An 18,189-nucleotide genomic window follows, 5' to 3' on the forward strand; every position below is an offset into this window, starting at 1 on the left:
TTGCAGGATATGAATTGAGGTCCTGGGGATTACAAATGTCTTTCAATTGTTTCTGACAGAATAATGGCTTCTGAATGAGCCACAGTACGCGTGTCTATGAAAGCAAATGAGCCTCAAGCAACTGCCTGCCTTTGTTTGTGTTTTTTGAATCCCCCCCAGCCCTATTGGCTGGCTTTGTGTCAGTGCCAGCCAATGGGTTTCTGGCGTAGATGAGTTTGAAAAAGTCCCAGTCTCATCTTTGTGTGTGGCTCTTTTGGCAGTTGGTTCCTGCTCTCTCAGATCAGATGCTGGCTCCTCTTTCAGTATCACATTTAAAATTTAAAGCACCCTGTTTTTGATCCAACGGCCTGCCATGTGTTTTGCCATCACATTGGGGACCCACACAGGTCCGTCATTGTGTGGGGGGAGACTTAGAAAACAGTCTAGGCCAGCCTTAGTGCTCCCCCTACTGTCTAAACCAGCTTTCAGCATCGCAGCCTCCAAATGAACAATGAATGACAGTAATATTATTCTGGGAGATGTAGAAAATACGTGAAAATGTAAAACTGTGACCTGACTGATGTGCTGGCGAGTTGAGGCGCAGAGCAGTAAAGATGAATTGCCTCTGTGGTCTTATAACCTACATCCAGCCTTTCATCATACTGTGACCATGCACTCCAAACGATCAGGGTGAAGGCCAGTGTTACTGGGGTCAACAGACTAGAGGGAGGGGGGGTTTGAAGGTGATCTGAACCAGATGGTTCCGCCTCAGATGCACTTCACATTTCCATATCCACTGCTGGCACCCAGTATAGGACTGTAACCGATAGGGCCTTATCACAGCCACTCTGTGTGTGGTTGGAGGTGGGGGGGGGGGGTGGGACATCCATCCATCCAGCCTCCTCCTCCTCCTCCTCCTCCACCTCATCAGCATCCACCCATGATGCTGCAGGTGGTGCACTGCAGCACTGCTGAAACCCCCCCCCCCCCCCCACCCACACCACAATCCTATCAGAGAAAGACAAACACAGCTGAGGAATGGTCTTATCTGGAGATGAGATTGATTCAGGAAATGGAAGGTTCTGTTTGTCTTTGAGAGAGAGAGAGAGAGAGAGAGAGAGAGAGAGAGAGAGAGAGAGAGAGAGAGAGAGAGAGAGAGAGAGAGAGAGAGAGAGAGAGAGAGAGAGAGAGAGAGAGAGAGAGAGAGAGAGAGAGCTCTATGGGCCATGTGGATTCAGGATGACTCCTGCATGGTGTCATTCTCCACAGGTCGTGTTTTCATCTATTGGATTCTTCCTGCGTTCATCTCAGGTTACTGAGAGTAGGTTCTCTGGTTGCATCATGTCTTACAGCCCCCCCACCCCCTTGTGTGAAACATTTCCCTTGTCCATAACGACATCTGTTTGATATACAGTACAAACAGAACCATTAGGAGGTATCAAAAAAAGTAATAATGTCGTACGAGCCTGTAGATCTGCTATTTTCAAATATTTTAGTACTTTTACTTTTGGTACTTTAAGTACATTTTGATGCCAATACTTTTGTACTTTTACTCAAGTAAATTTTGAATTCTGGACTTTTACTTGTAACAGAGTATTTCTATATTGCAGTATTGGTACTTTAACCTAAGTAAAATATCTGAGTACTTTTTCCACCACTGGCCATGTGACATTTCATATATACACTATTCATTCTCATAATTGGGTGGAGCAGGGTGGTATGGTGCTTAATGATTGGTTCCCTATAGAAACCCTGGCACTGAACAGCAGCGGCTTCAGACTGCCAGCTACATGGAGGCCTTCTGACTGTCCTTCTGGTGGAAGACATTTGTCTCATATCTCGCATCTGAAGCCATTCAGTACATGTACAAACACACAGTGGTGGGAAAAGTACTCACATTTTTTTACTTAAGTAAAGCTATCAATACCGCAGGCAGGATACTCTGTGAGTATTCAAGTAAGGTATTCAAAATGTACTTGAAATGTACCTAACCCTGAGATGTAGTGGAGTAGAAGTAAAAGTATTGAAAATGGGAAATACTCCAGTAAAAAAAAAAAACATCCTCAAAAGTGTACTTAAGCACTAAATGTACTTAGTTACACCACTGCAAACACATTCCACCTTAGACATCGTCATGTAGTGTTTCGATCGCAGCACGTTTTCCTTTTGTCTGCTGATTTCTCTTTAGCGGAGCCAGTGGCTCATCAGAGAAATCAGAGAGAGTTCCCTGCCACCTGTTAGACTACTTACACGTCCCCAGAGGGTCCTTACTACTTAATGACAAGAGACGAGCAAAGGGGGGGGGGGGGGCACACACACGCACACTGGCATGGGGAGCAGAGAACACAACACACAACACACACACACACACACACACACACAAACTCCCCGTAATGCCCCCAGGGCGCTGAGATGAAACAAATGGTAGATCACAGGAGCCAGATGCCGAGATGCAGTGATGGGGCGATGGGAGGTATGAGGGAGTGGAGTATTGGCTCGTCAACCCACCTGCACGTTGTCACTGGATGGCTGGTAATGCACTATTGATTTCTGCCACCAAAGAAGGTTCCCTGGCATCCTGAGACGCACTCGGTCATTCGATACTGTGTGTGTGTGTGTGTGTGTGTGTGTGTGTGTGTGTGTGCGCGTGTGCGCGTGTGTTGGTGGGGGTGGGATGCTATTACTCAAACTCTACAGTGTGTAATCACAGAGTGTAACAGGAATATCACAGCAGGACTTGTTAGGAGATGTTATTTTTTTCATTTAGCAAGTTTTAAAACAGTGTGGCAGTACGGTAACAAAAAAACAAAATACATACAATACATTACATATCAGCACCTTCCGTGGAGCTCGCTGAGGACAGACATGTTTCAGTTTTACATTTAGATGGGCAATCTAAAGTTTTGTGGCTGTTGGGAGGGCATTCCACATTGTGTTGGCATTATAGTAGAGGGTATTTCCACCCATGTTTGTGCCGAATTTAGGGGGAACAAGGTCAGAGGTCCAGACGATGGAGGTTGACATACAGTATTTAATGCCCTAAGTCAGTGCGGGGGATTTGTGGAGAAACCATGTGTTGTTTTGAACGGCCTCCAGGTTGCGTTTGGACTTTTGGACTCTCGCCTCGATTAATTATTTAGTGCCAGTTGTCTGCAGCAGACAGCCTTGTTAAATTGTTTGCATCAGAGGTTATAGGCTCTGTCAACCTCACATTCATGACCAGCTGGCGTCGCTTCGCAGATTTCCCCATTTGCACGGCGTACAGCGTCGTGTCACTTTGTAAATGGCTAAATCTGCATCGCCTTTTGGCTCCAATAAACAAACCCGTCCCCTCTGTCACTGCCAGCCGCACAGATCACACTGCTACAGCCAGAGACACAAAGGGAAAGCAAACATTGAGACCAATCTGTGCGTTCCCAATCGACCGCGGCTGCCCTTCCCGTTGTATCATCAGAGCTGAACATCGCTCCGGGGTTTTGCACTATTTGGAAACAAAACAAAACAAAATGAAAACCCAGTTTCAGCCAAATTGAAAATCCTGGCTGACCTTTCTCAAATCCCCTGGACAAGGGAGATGTTTGGAAAATGAACTAGTTGTAGTTTTCTCTAAACTCGAGGCTGGCATATCACACAAATCAGTTGATGCTCCCCAAACTTAATTTCACGTTGGTAAATAATATAAAGTGGATGCTAATCATTTTTTAATTAAAATGAATCATTTAGCTGTGAAAGATGCCCTTGTCAGTGTGTAGAACAAGGCTGCTTGATTTATACAGAACATTGGGGATGGAGTCAGAGAAAACAGAGAAATAAAGATAGTGTCTATCTCAACCCCTCCCTCCTCTTTAGCTCACCTACCTGTTTTTATGGGTGTAAGTATGATTAAAAGTGGGCAGACCTGTGACTCGAGTTCCAACCCACATTCTTCTGATATGAATTCAGTGAGCTGACGCCGTTCCCTAATCTCTTAATGCTGTTCCCTCGTCCTTGGCAGGGTCACAGGGGAAATAGATGGAGCCTTATCAGCCTCTATGGATTTATGGAGAATGTTTCTGCAGCAGTTTTTTCCCTCTTTTTAAAAAAAACCAAGTTGTGTGTGTGTGTGTGTGCGTGTGCGTGTGCGTGTGTGTGTGCGTGTGCGTGCGCGTGCATGTCTGTCCTCAGAGATATCAAGTGAGGTTACCAGTGGCTTGTCATATCGTATCCATTTTTATCACGGTCTTAATTATTGCATTAATCATGTTGAATTACTCCGTCAAGCTGAAGTGGAAGAGAATATGGAGGCTTCTTTGGTGAAGAAGAATTTGTGACGTGATGCTAACCTTCAGCATGGGGCTGCATCTCCTCACTCTCAGTCACTTCACCAAATTGAAACACATATTTATGATCTTGATGATCTACTCAACACCTCCATGCATTAATATAGAAATTGCTTGTTTCATCCCCCCTGTGACCACTATAGGGAGGGGGCTGCTGTTGAATTGACAACAGAGGAGAACTCTGTCAGAGCTAAATCTTCATTTGATTTTCCTAATAGTCCTCAGGTTGTGAATGAGTCATTTAAACTAAACATAATTTGATCTCTGACTGTATATGCAGCTACTGTATACTGTATGTTGCTAGGCCTCATCTTACTGATACCCTGGGACAAAAGAGGGGTTCTCAACTTCACTTCGGGGACGAGAGTGTACAACAATGGAACCAAATGGACCGTTACAGGTCCATTTTACAGTATAGATTGAGGTAAATAATTGTCTCTAAATGGGGGTCCTTGAAATTCAAAACGCTGAGAATTACTGGTGTGGATTAGAGGAACCAAAGTGAAAAATGCAGAAGACATGTTAGGTAGTGACTCAAGCCTTTCCCAAATGACCCCCTGTCTCCAGGACAGTCAGACTGTTTGCTCCAGCAACAGCCACAGTGTCCAGTGGCCCCCGAAGTGAAGGAAAGTAATTTAGTCCCTGTGGCCCCGAAGGGCCCACACATCAAAGGAGTGGTGTGGGGAGGCTGACAGGTTCTAAGTCAGAGCCTGTCCATCTTCGCTTGGGTGCAGGTGAGAAACTGTGGAAAAGATAGAAGATTAAAAACAGCCACTCTCATGTCTCTGTGTTCTTACAAAACACAGAGAAGTGAGAGTGTCTGTAGCCTTTTTGCCACGTGATGCCGCTTCTGTCAACTTGACACTTTGTGCCTTTTGGTGGAGAGAAGATTGGATTGGACGCTGGACAGGGAGGGGTCGTGACATTCAGCTTGGGTCATGTTGGCTCTTCTGATCTGCCTCAGGTAGTTTTTATGTTTGATAAAACATTTTCCCAGTCTGGCAAAATGTCATGGAGGAATTCAAAAGTAGGCTAACAGATGTGTGCGTGTGCGTGCGCGCGCGCATGTGTGTGTGTGTGTGTGTGTGTGTGTGTGTGTGTGTGTGTGTGTGTGTGTGTGTGTGTGTGTGTGTGTGTGTGTGTGTGTGTGTGTGTGTGTGTGTGTGTGTGTGTGTGTGTGTGTGTGTGTGTGTGTGCGCGTGCGTGCGTGTACAGTATGATATATATACTAGTAACTAGCCTATATATATGATATGTATGATTTAACAGTTAATCTATTCTGTCCTAATATAAAGTCACACACATGCCTTATATGAAGCCGTTCTTCTCGAACTGCAGTACTCACAAGCATTTCAAAGTAATTAGAACATAGGCCTGTTTCCAGATGGTTGAAAAAGAGATTAAACTCTCAATGTGATTGACCCCTATTAAATAAAGGATAAATTAAAACATTTAAAAGCCAAGTTATTTCTTTTGTGGTCCTGCAGGCAGAGAGAGTGAGAGACTAATGAGATAAAAGAGAATAGAAATACCAAATCAAAATTTAGCACTGCAATCAGCTCTTGCTGTATGGTGTGTCCCTGATATTTGGACAGTAATAAGTGATTAAAAAGTGAGTATTCTTAATTGTGAACCAGCTGTTCCTGAGTCCTATGGTGGAAGAAGCACTCACATATTTTACTTAAGTAAAAGTATCAATACCACAATATGAAAATACTCTTGTTACAAGTAAAAAGCCTGTGTTCAAAATGTTACTTGAGTAAAAGTACAAAAGTATTGGCATCAAAATATACTTAAAGTATCAAAAGTAAAAGTAGAAAACATTTTGAAAATAGCAGATCTACAAGCTCACAAGTGAGCTTGTAGATCAGCTATTTTCAAATAGCCTATGTATAAAATAGGGCTGAAGTGGTTAATGTGTGTTTTATAATATAATAATTTATATCTGCAACTAGTAACTAAAGTTTTCAAATAATTGTAGTGGAGTAAAAGTACAATATTTGCCTCTGAGATGTAGTGGAGTAGAAGTAAAAGTACTGAAAATTGAAAATTCTCCAGTAAAGTGAAAAATACCTCCACATTTTACTCAAGTACAGTACATGTACTTGAGTAAGTGTACTTTACACCACTGCATATGGCCCATAGGTCAGGAGCATATCTCCTGTTTCCGTAGCGTGAGGCAGCCTGATGTGCAAGTACACCCCCTGGACATGATGCTAGTACTGTAGTCTGTGTTGCAGGAACTTAACCCCAATGCATCCGTTGATGCCACGCAACATTGGGTACCAGTTTTATAGTCTTTGGTATGACTTGAACCCTGACCTCAGAGTCTCAGGGGGGACACTCCCTGAGTGGGCAACTTTGATGATGGAGGGGGCCACTATATTTCCACACTCACTCCAGAGGGCCACATTGCATATACTGTCGGGTCTGTATTTTAACTTTTTCCATAAATTCCCCATTCTATGTCACACAAAAGTGCGACGCGTTTTGAGCTTGTACATCTGCTATGTTTGCTATTTTTGAATTGGAATCCTGAATTAGTTTTTCCTATTTTTGAATTGGGATCCTGAATTAGTTTTTCCTATTTTTGAATTGGAATCCTGAATTAGTTTTTCCTACTTTTGAATTGGAATCCTGAAAAGTAACATTTTCATTTAATTGCAAATGGATTTAATTATACTTATGTTAACTTTTACTAGTCATTTAAGCTACTAATATAGACTGAAGTAATTAAAGCGGGTCATGTGTGCATGTTTGGAATTGTAATAGCTGAAATTAATAATATATCAGTATTCCGATATTAACCTGCGGGCCGCATTAAGTGGAGGTGGGGGCCGCATGTGGCCCCCGGGCTGTCAGTTGCCCATGTGTGCTCTAACCACAAGGCAACTGAGTTGGTAAGAAGAATCAGTGAGAAAGACAGAAAAGTGAAAACGAGTGACAGAGGCTGAAGGCTGATTGGCTCGCGCTAGCAGCTGGGCTATTGGAAGGCTTTTGGCAGTGTCTGTCCCTCTGTCAATAAAACTTTACTCCCACAAGATATCTAAAAAAACAACTGCCTTTTCCCCCCGGTTTCCTGTTATCTATTTCCCAGGAAACAAACAGGCAATGGGCTGGATGGTTATTCCCGAAGTGTGAAAGCTATGAGCTATAGACTTAGTTATATGAGCCATATTTTCTTGTGCCAGGAGCGCCAGAGGCCAAGATATTATTATAGTACTTTAGTATCTTAATCACCTCCTTTGCCAAGAAGCAGGGAGGAGGGGGAGACCATTTCTCACTTCTGGGAAGGTCGAGAGGATTCGGAAGTGAAGTGTGCGTGTGCGTGCGTGCGTGCGTGTGTGTGCACACATATGGCTCAGAATGTGTGACTCTGCATACTTGCTCCCTACATGTGTGTATGGAAGTATCCCACTGTGCTCTTAACTATTCCCCAGGTCACCATTACAGCCTAATAACTATGTCAGTGTGATTAATGGAAGCACGTTGCAGGGCTCTGATTGCACATTTATTCAACTACATTTCCATTCGGCTGCAGTACGCTGCTGGCCCACCATCCCTCTGCCTTGTTCATCCACTCTGCTGTGGCCACTGGCCAGCCCACTTCAATGCACTGTATGCATGTATGTATGTGCATACAGTATATGTATGTATTTTTATGTCAAATTATTTCTCTTTCTCTCTAGGTCTCTCTCGGTCTCTCTGTCTCTGTCTCTGTGTGTCTCTCTCTCTCTCTCTCTCTCTCTCTCTCTCTCTCTCTCTCTCTCTCTCTCTCTCTCTCTCTCTCTCTCTCTCTCTCTCTCTCTCTCTCTCTCTCTCTCTCTCCAGCAGAATCAAGCACTTTGATCTGAAATGATTATAATTAGAGGGCTAGCAAAGGTAATGTTAGGGCTGGAATAATGTGATTTGCAATAAGCGCCTGCAATAAAAAAATCGTAATAAATTCAGACTTCTTATTGCAATTCCTTTGATTTCTCTCCTCCGCTCCTCTTCATTATTTCAGTAGATGTTCCTTTAGGTATAGGTTACAAATCCTTGAGGGCAAATGTCTGCGACGCTAGTCTTTTATCTCTCTTTTTCATCTCTGTTTCTCTATCTGTCTGGATGTCTCTCTCTCTCTCTCTCTCTCTCTCTCTCTCTCTCTCTCTCTCTCTCTCTCTCTCTCTCTCTCTCTCTCTCTCTCTCTCTCTCTCTGTGTTGTGATGCTGTTTAGTGATCCAGGTCAGTGTGTGTTGTTGTACAGGCTGGATCATAAAGTCGTGGCCTGTTCGAGCCTCAGTCCAGATGAGTTAGCCTGATTATCAGACAGAAGCTGCGTGAGAGTGGGCGGGGTCTATGGTGTGGAACCAGGCTAGATGAAAGTCACTACTCAGCTCTGGAGTAGCCTCGGAAACCCAGCCTTTTTTTTTGTTTCAAAAGAAAAACGTCTGGGCGAACGGTGCAGGAACGATGGTCTTAGGACCTTGTTAACTCACCAACCAGAGTGCAGAGGGGCGTCGCTCTAAATTTGGTGACGTCAGCCTGCTCCGTGCACAGACCTGGGGGGGGAGGGGGGAGGGGAGGGGAGGCGGGGACATAGATTGGTGAAGCAATCGGAGGACGCGCCTGCTCCGGGCGCCTGGGTTTGGATCCGCCCTTCGAGACCATGGATTGCTCTCGTTCTCTCAGTCTAGCTCTGGAGAGACCGGCCAAATAGAGACAAACTGCTGAAGACCTCCTCCAATCAGAGTGCTCCTGTAAACATTTTGAGTCTGTCAACTTTTTTTTTCTTGCGGGGACGTTTTGGAAAAGTATTGTGTTATTTAATGGTTGAAAGCTAACATGACATACATGCCATCTAACTGAGAGGCAGTATCCACATAGACAGATCTTTTATTGGTTCTGCCACTCTGTCTGTCTATGTCTGTGTATAGTATATATGTATTTCACATCACTTTTGTCTTTTCCTGAATCCGGAGACGAATCAATGAACTTGCCCCGGCCCCGGGGAGATGTTCGGTGTCTGGTCTCACCCTTTACTTCTCCTCTCTCTCTCCTGCAGGCTCCTTCATGATGGTCAACTCCTCCCAGCATGCCGCGGGGCAGCGCGCTCAGTTGCTCCTGCGCCCGCTCAGCGAGAACGACACCCACTGCATTCAGTTCAGCTACTTCCTGTACAGCCGCGACGGCCACAGTCCCGGGGACCTGCAGGTCTACGTGCGCGTCAACGGCGGTCCGAGAGGCAGCGCCGTGTGGAACATCTCCGGCTCCCAGGGACGCCAGTGGCATCAGGTGGAGCTGGCCGTCAGCACCTTCTGGCCCAGCGAATATCAGGTGAGAGCCGTGCCACAGTTCCTCCCACACCACAACATCGTTTGTATGGTGGTATGATGATATGATGTATAATAATGGCTCAATCGTTGCGTAATTGCCGTGGATGCGATTTTGCGGTGTGTCTTTAGTCTCGGCTCCGTTTACCTGCGTGCTGCAGTGTGATCAATAACCACTTTGTTCAATGCGTGCCCCGTTTATTAGCGCTATAATGTGGCTTGTAGGACCGTGATGGCTGGATGCAGCCCTGACTCCCCTCATTACGGCCAATAATTTATCTCCTAGCGCCCCTGATTGTTCTCATGTACCCCCCCACCCCCCCCACCACACCTCAAGCAAGCATTAATGAGGAGGCAACGACTGACGTGAGGGATTGTGGGGTTTGCCGAGCAGTCTCTCACATTCCCGCGCGTGGGGGGTTTTTGCTTCCATAACCTCGCCGCACCCAGGGCCTCATCTCAATAAATCAAGAAGCGGTTAATGAGATTAGAGGGCTGCCTGGATCGATGCAGACAGCCGCCACTTTTACTATCCTCCGCTCTCCTGTCCCGCGCGAGAAAGCCTCGCAAACAATCGATGTGATTTAAAGCCACGAGATGTCTTCATTTTAAGAAGTTTTAGCCGCCACCTTGCAGCTGTAGATGAGGCGGCAGGCGGGCAGAGGTAGCGGGGCTCTCTCAGGAGAGGAACGCAATTATTAGAGGATCTCTCTCCGACAAATCCAGGCCGAGAGGCGCAGGTTGTGTTGTATATGCATGATTCTTTAAGGTCTTCCTGCGGTGCTACACGGACACGGGGACAGATTGTTCGTGTGGTGAAAAGAGGGGATGGCGTGAGGCAGGTAATGAGGCAGGTAAAGTGGTGCGTCTGTGTGAGGATCCATGTCAGTGTGAGCTGTGCTCATAAATCCTGTCCCTGCAGGGACCACGTGAGTCTCCTCTGTGATGGGAAGGGGACGTTCCTCTACGCTCCCTCCCCTCTAGAGGTCGTCCCATATGGATGTTTCAAGGCGATGGTGTGTGTGTGTGTGAGTCCGTCTGCGTTTGTCTGTGTGTGAGGCTTTCACATGTACAGTACCACTCGTTGGGTGGTGGTGGTGGTGGTGGTGGTGGATGTAGTTGTAGATGAAAGAACAAGTATAAATGTAGTAATCAGAGACTATCAGCGCCCCCTGCAGGGCAAGCAGACGGCCAGAGAGATAATGTTGATGTTGGACAGAGATCAGAGGTGCTGCTGGATGGTTTACATTTACACACGTGCTGAGAGGCAGAGAGAATGGCCTCCTGTCAGCCTGCTGATTGAATGCAGGTTTCAGACTCACAGCATGCAAACACGGCATGCATGCACACACACACACACACACACACACACACACACACACACACACACGCACACGCACACGCACACACACACACGCGGCAGCATGCACAGGCAGCATCACATTGCAGGTCAGGAGGTTTTGATGCAGGCCAGAGTGTGGTGACTGCAGGTCAATGAGTGGGTGTGTTCTCTCTGGTCTGCGTTCAACTCACCTCTCAACTGTTTGGCTTCGTATCTGAAGATAAAGTGAGGTCACAGTAAAGAGAGCTGGAAGGAAAAGTAGTTCATTCTGGACTTTATTAAACAAAGCTGCCAAGTTACAGCCCTTCTCTCTCTCTCTCTCTCTCTCTCTCTCTCTCTCTCTCTCTCTCTCTCTCTCTCTCTCTCTCTCTCTCTCTCTCTCTCTCTCTGTGTGTACTGTCTCATTCCCCTTTCTGCTTAACCAAGAGTTATATTAATGTATTACACAGTACATTTTCATGTTCTCTAGTAAAATATTCATGTTGTCCAGTAGAATATTCATGTTCTATAGTAGACTATTCATGTTCTCCAGTAAATATTCATGTTCTCCAGTAAATATTCATGTTCTCCAGTAAATATTCATGTTCTCCAGTAAATATTCATGTTGTCCAGTAAATACTCATGTTCTCCAGTAAATATTCATGATCTCCAGTAGAATATGCATGTTCTCCAGTAAATATTCATGTTGTCCAGTAAATAGTCATGTTCTCCAGTAAATATTCATGTTGTCCAGTAAATATTCATGTTTTCCAGTAAATATTCATGTTGTCCAGTAAATATATTAGAATATTCATGTTCTCCAGTAGAATATTCATGTTCTATAGTAGAATATTCATGTTCTCCAGTAGAATATTCATGTTCTATAGTAGAATATTCATGTTCTCCAGTAGAATATTCATGTTCTATAGTAGAATATTCATGTTCTATAGTAGAATATTCATGTTCTCCAGTAAATATTCATATTGTCCAGTAAATATTCATGATCTCCAGTAGAATATTCATGTTCTCCAGTAGAATATTTATATAATCCAGTAAATATTCATGTTCTCCAGTAGAATATTCATGTTGTCCCGTAGAATATTCATATTCACCATTAAATATTCATGTTTGCCAGTAAAATATTCATGTTCTCCAGTAAATATTCATGTTCTCCAGTAGAATATTCAGGTTCTCCCGTAAATATTCATGTTCTCCAGTAGAATATTCAGGTTCTCCCGTAAATACTCATGTTCTCCAGTAGAATATTCATGGTCTCCAGTATAATGTTCATGTTTGCCAGTAAAATATTCATGTTCTCCAGTAGAATATGCAGATTCTCCTGAAAATGCATGGTCTCCAGTAGAGTGTTCATGGTCTGCAGTAGAATAGTCATGTTCTTTAGTAGAATTGCCAGGTTCTCCAGTAGAATGTTAATGTTCTCCAATAGAACATTAATGTCCTTCAGTAGAATGTCCATGTTCTCATGGCGGTAGTTGTGGTGGTCCCCCTCAGTAATCCCCCAGGGGTTCTAGCACGTCGTCAATGGAATAGACACCCTCGTTGCTCAGCTGATACAGACATTAAGCCACTACGACCTACTTACTTAATAATACCGTACTTACTTATTTACTTACTTACTTAATTACTTCCAGTAGAATATTCATGGTGTAGGTGTTGGAGTAACTCCAGTGGTGGAAAAAGTAATCAAATTCTTTACTTAAGTAAAAGTACCAATACTGCAATATAAAAATACTCTGTTACAAGTAAAAGTCCAGAATTCAAAATTTACTTGAGTAAAAGTACAAAAGTATTGCCATAAAAATGTACTTATTTGAAAATAGCCGATCTACAAGCTCACAACGCGTCGCGATGCGACGCGTTGTGAGCTTGTAGATCTGCTATTTTCAAATAGCCTAAGTTTCAAATAGGTTTAAAGTGGTTAATGTATGTTTCATTATATCATAATTTATATCTGAAAAGTAACTAGTAACTAAAGTTTTCAAGTAAATGTAGTGGAGTAAAAGTTCAATATTTGCCTCTGAGATGTAGTGGAGTAGAAGTAAAAGTATTGGAAATTGGAAATACTCAAGTAAAGTACAAATACCTCAAAATTGTACTTAAGTACAGTACTTAAGTAAATGTACTTAGTTACTTTCCACCACTGAGTAACTCTGCTTATAGGAGACATGGATTGCTGACGTATACTCTCATCCTTTTCATTTGAAATCTTCCTCATTCACTATTCATGCTCAGACACCACTGGACTGATTGGTGTCAAACGTTGCATGCACACCCCCAGTAGGTTTAGGCCAAACCTCCACCCCAAATGTTTCAAATGGACCTCATGGTGGCGCTATAACAGGTCGCTTTACATTTTGAACTCTTGACCTGTACATTTTGAACTCTTGACCTGTAGGTGATACAATCAAACATTTTGACTTCCTAACTAGGCATTTTGTGTTTTCTTCAAAACACACTTTTTGCTACTAAACTAATCCCATAGATTATGTCCAAAACTCATTGGACTCATTATCTCTGGAGTCATGTGATGAACATGTATGATTTAGATTTGTCATATTCCATTCCAATTGGCTAAGATTGGTTTCCAAAGTTTGTGGGAGCGTCCCATGCATTTAAAAAAAAGAAGGCAGAAATCATGAACCCAGCGTCCTATCTACCCCAAATTTGCCTCCAATATTGAGGGGGCTCTAAACAACGCAGAGCCGAAAGCGATATCACTTACACCCATAAGGGGCGCCACAAATGCTACAAATGCCACTGTTTGTTGCAGAAACATGTTTTTTCGACATATAATCTCGCGTGGCATGTGACTATGACCGTCAAACCGGATTGTTCCCTTTCGCATGCACCACAAAGGCTTAAGCTATTTCGACCTACAGCTTCCTCATGTCCTGCCAGCTGCACCCCACGACTGAGGTAGCCCTGGGTAGGCCACCCAGACTGGCGAAGATTGTTATTATTATTATGATTATTATTACATAATAATGCAGAAACTACAGTACATTTGCAGTAGGTACAGTTTGTGAGGCCAGCATAACTGCACTTCATTCTATATTTCATGTCGTTTACAACCATGGCACCAATACAGATCAACACAGTTTGTCTCGTTCTAACCCAACGAATCACTTGCAATCTTTGCTCAGCTCTGTTCCTCAAATGTTTGCGTGTAAATCGTTAAAATAATTAAACTGTTGGGTTAGATCAGTGGTCTCCATGTACAAATTGAAAGTGCTATCGTTACAGCGCATGCAGATATAATGAAAACCAGAAGCCATAAATATTCATTACCGTACAAATCCTCCTTTTATTGCAGTGCCTCTGCTGCTGCCAGTCTCCGCTGATTTTATGTATTTTCTCTAAGGGCGATCGGTGAACATGAGGGGACACAGTGTGGAGTTTGTCACTTCGCTGCAACAATTCTGTCATTTAATTTTCACGATGCAAACGTGATGTTGCAGGAGGTTGCTATTAACCCATTAACTCATTCACTGCCACAATGATTGCTTTCCGCGTTTGCCCACTGCCAGAGATTTTTCATTGAAAAAAAAAAAGTACACAGGAGCCGAGATACAGACTTTTTAAGTTTTAAGTTAACAAGGAAGTGGATGGGAGTCTAGATCTTCGAAAAATCATATCTCCTTGGTCTTTGGGTCAAATTTGAAAAAAAAAAAAAAAACGTTGGAAAAAAAAATTACGTTTTTTACGTCAGTGGCAGTATTGGTTAATTACGTTAATTACGTCAGTGGCAGTGAATGAGTTAAAGGCACATGAATGCATACAATGTTAATGTGTATATGTATTGATGGGACAGTCATGAACCCACAAAAATCGAGTGGAGATGGATATTCCCCTTTGTACAGAAACTCTCCTCCTACCAGAAGGTGGTGGATCTGACATCCTTCAAACCTTAAAGTTCCAATAAACTGAACTGAACTTTGATTGGTCCATCACAGTCGTGACTGGGGGGTGTTATGGAGTCCCCGCCCACGTTCATTGGTCATCCTGTTGCAGCAAACGGAGGTGGGCAGAGCGAAGGATGGAGCATGACATCACCTCAGATATTCTCAATTTAGATGAATCTATCAACCTCCCACTTTCTTCACAGCAATAGATTTTTTTGCTCCTCGCCTTCTGTGTGTGGGAATTGGAATTGAGGGGAACTTTGCAATCGAATATTAAAGATCCTATCGGGTCTCACCGAGACGAATAATATCAATACAGCTTAGACACCCACTCCATCTCCACTACCTCCACTTCTCTCTCCTTCTGCCATGCCAGATAGCTCTCCAGTATCTCGTCCCACACACGCATTCTCTCTCTCTCTCTCTCTCTCTCTCTCTCTCTCTCTCTCTCTCTCTCTCTCTCTCTCTCTCTCTCTCTCTCTCTCATCTCTCCCACTCTGTGTTCTCATCCTAGAGGAAGTCATCCCACTTACTCTTTCACATGCAGAGCACAAGTAATTTTCCGGGCCCGTACAGTATGTGCGCTCTGATATTCCTTCTGTGACACACAGTCACACTCGATGGCACTTTCCCACAAGCGAGCGCCGACACAGAGGAGCTTAACGAGGGTGGGTCAAGGCGCTGAGACGAGGGAATCGATGACAGTGGTTCTGCGACTCGTCTCTAATGGCCGCCATGAGAATGAAAAATAATAAATCAATTAGGAAAGGGAGAAAACCTCAGTCTGTGTCCATCTTGCCGGGTCTTTGTGTGTTATTGATTGGGCCTCGGGGCGCTGCTGTTATGTCAATGACGCAATGCATTACTCGCCTGAGCACATGACAGTGCAATATGGGTTTCACTAGGCTTGGCTGCAGTGGTGGAAAGTAACTAAGTACATTTACTTAAAGGGGAATTTTGGACTAAGGTTTTCTTACCTTTTCTATGACGTTATGATATCTTAGAATGAATGGTACAGTAGAAACAATTCATAACTCTATCCTTGGTCCGCCACAGCTTAAAACGTGCGCCAATAGGCCTTGCGCTAGATCGCGTATTTGAATAGTTTTTTTTTTGCTTTTTTGACAGAACACTATGCAACAAAAAAAAAACGTCATAACGTCATAGAAAAGGTAAGAAAACCTTAGTCCAAAATTCTCCTTTAAGTACTGTACTTAAGTACAATTTTGAGGTACCGGTATTTGTACGTATTTGTATGTATTTTATACATAGACTATTTGAAAATAGCCGATCTACAAGCTCACAACGCGTCGCGATGCGATGCGTTGTGAGCTTGTAGATATGCTATTTTCAAACATTTTTGTACTTTTTACTTTTGGTACTTTAAGTACATTTTGATACCAATACTTTTGTACTTTTACTCAAGTCAATTTTGAATTCCGGACTTTTACTTGTAACGGAGTATTTCCATATATTGCAGTATGAGTACTGTATGAGTATGAGTACTTTTTCCACCACTGCTTGGCTGTAGCAAGCTGGTGGTTGTGTGAATGTCCTGAAGCAAAGCTCTGTCCTCATTTACTTGTGTGGTGGGGTGATTCCATATTTCAGGGTTTCTCAAAGTCCAGGGGTGCCGCAGAATACTTTGATACTATTTGGAATTCATCGATATCACTTCAGTAGTATAACGTATAAAGTTATTTTTTATCTGTCCTAATGTAAACAAATATTGTCTCAAGTTTTCCTCGTGACATACTGTATCTTACAGGGAAAGATTCACTGATTTACGTACTGTAATATGGTGCTATAAAGTAACAAAATGTAATTCAGGGGTGTCGTGAATGAAAAAGTTATGTACAGGGGTGCGCTGAGCCAAACATGATGCCAGAAACACTGCCATATTTGGCCTTATTTAGTTACAAGACCTATGACATCATCGGTAACTGCTTTTAACAGCTGGCCAGAAAGAGCTAAGACATGATTACACTTCACACAAACACCAGAGAGAGGCACCAGATAGAGACCTTACAATATCATTTTTAAGCTTAATCTGTTTCTAACCGATGTACTGTCTTTGGCGACTGGTTTTCCCCAGTGAGGATGGCCAAAACAGACTTTTATCATCATCTGTTCAAGATTCTCTTAATCGGTGAACCTGGCGTAGGAAAGACCAGTCTGCTTTTGCGCTTTGCAGACAACACGTTCACAGAGGAACACACCAGTACGGCCCCCGTGGACTTTAAAAGTAAGATCATAGAGTTGGACAACAAGGTGGTCAAACTGCAGATATGGGACATTGCCGGTCGGGCCGGTAAGGAGAGGAGAGAGAAGACGATCGCGCAGAAATGCTACCGAGGAACCCAAGGCGTCCTCCTGGTCTACGACGTGACGCGGAGGGACTCGTTCGACGGTTTGAAGCCGTGGCTCAGGGCGCTCAGAAAGCATGTGGGCAAGAACGTCAAGAAGCTGCTGGTGGCCAATAAGTGCGACCGCACAGACGAGAAGGGCGTCGTGGAGTTTAACGCTGTTGCCAGGGAATTCGCTAACCAACTGGAGATGCCTTTTTTCAGAGCCAGCGGTAAAACCAACTTCAACGTGGAGGAAGTCTTCGCGAGTCTGGCGACGGAGATCAAGGAGGAACTAGAGGTCAAATTGCGTTGCATATTGACCGCCTTTTACCTTGTTGACTGGTCTCCATGGGCACCGAATGTATTTGCCCGAAAATATACAAACTCCCAGGGAGTTTAGCTCTGCTGTTTTTGGCTGAATGTTCCCCTCCCATAATAGGGATGCTAGGGTTCCAGTGGTTCAACTTTCTTTATTTTCAGACGTTTTCAGAGCAAAAGATTGGTGGCCCTCCTGTAGTAACTCTGAGGACCCCCTGTTGAAGAGCCATGTAAACCAGTGATTGTCAGGCCAGTGGTTCTCCCCGGGACCCAAACTAGTCTCATTAATTACATGTTCTCATATCTCTTCACAGGTTGTGTTTGAGGCGACTGTTTCGGAGGAGCGTCTGGGCTACATGGCTTTGGACGACATCGTGCTGTTAAACTACCCTTGTTGTAAGTACCCCCCCCCACACTTGTCATCTATTTGTGTCCTTTAAATGTTTTTCAGATTGAAGCTGGTAGATGGCCGTCTCAGGAGTTATTTAGAGGACGTGGTTGAGGACTGAGAACAGAGCGTTCTTCCAGTGTCTCTGACAGGAAGTCACCTTTTATTGGCGGCTCCTGGCGCGCGTTAGAAGCGCAGCGCCACAGCAGAGAGCCGTGCCGCGTGTCCGAACGGAACGGCTGACCTTTACCATGCGGCTTTCACTTCCACAAGAGGCTATT

General features: G+C 44.0%; 1 protein-coding gene across 1 annotated transcript in view; it reads left to right on the forward strand.

Moving 5' to 3' along the window:
- Positions 1 to 18,189, forward strand: part of LOC311061526 (receptor-type tyrosine-protein phosphatase U-like) — a 166,125-nt gene that overhangs the window by 75,549 nt on the left and 72,387 nt on the right. The window contains exons 3-4 of the mRNA XM_084080184.1: positions 9,343 to 9,614; positions 17,835 to 17,916. Of these exons, the coding sequence (XP_083936310.1) occupies positions 9,343 to 9,614; positions 17,835 to 17,916 (354 nt within the window). The remainder of the gene's footprint in view (positions 1 to 9,342; positions 9,615 to 17,834; positions 17,917 to 18,189) is intronic.

Source organism: Gymnoscopelus microlampas, assembly GCF_963454915.1.
Source record: "Gymnoscopelus microlampas genome assembly, chromosome: 15".
Classification (NCBI taxonomy): Eukaryota; Metazoa; Chordata; class Actinopteri; order Myctophiformes; family Myctophidae; genus Gymnoscopelus; species Gymnoscopelus microlampas.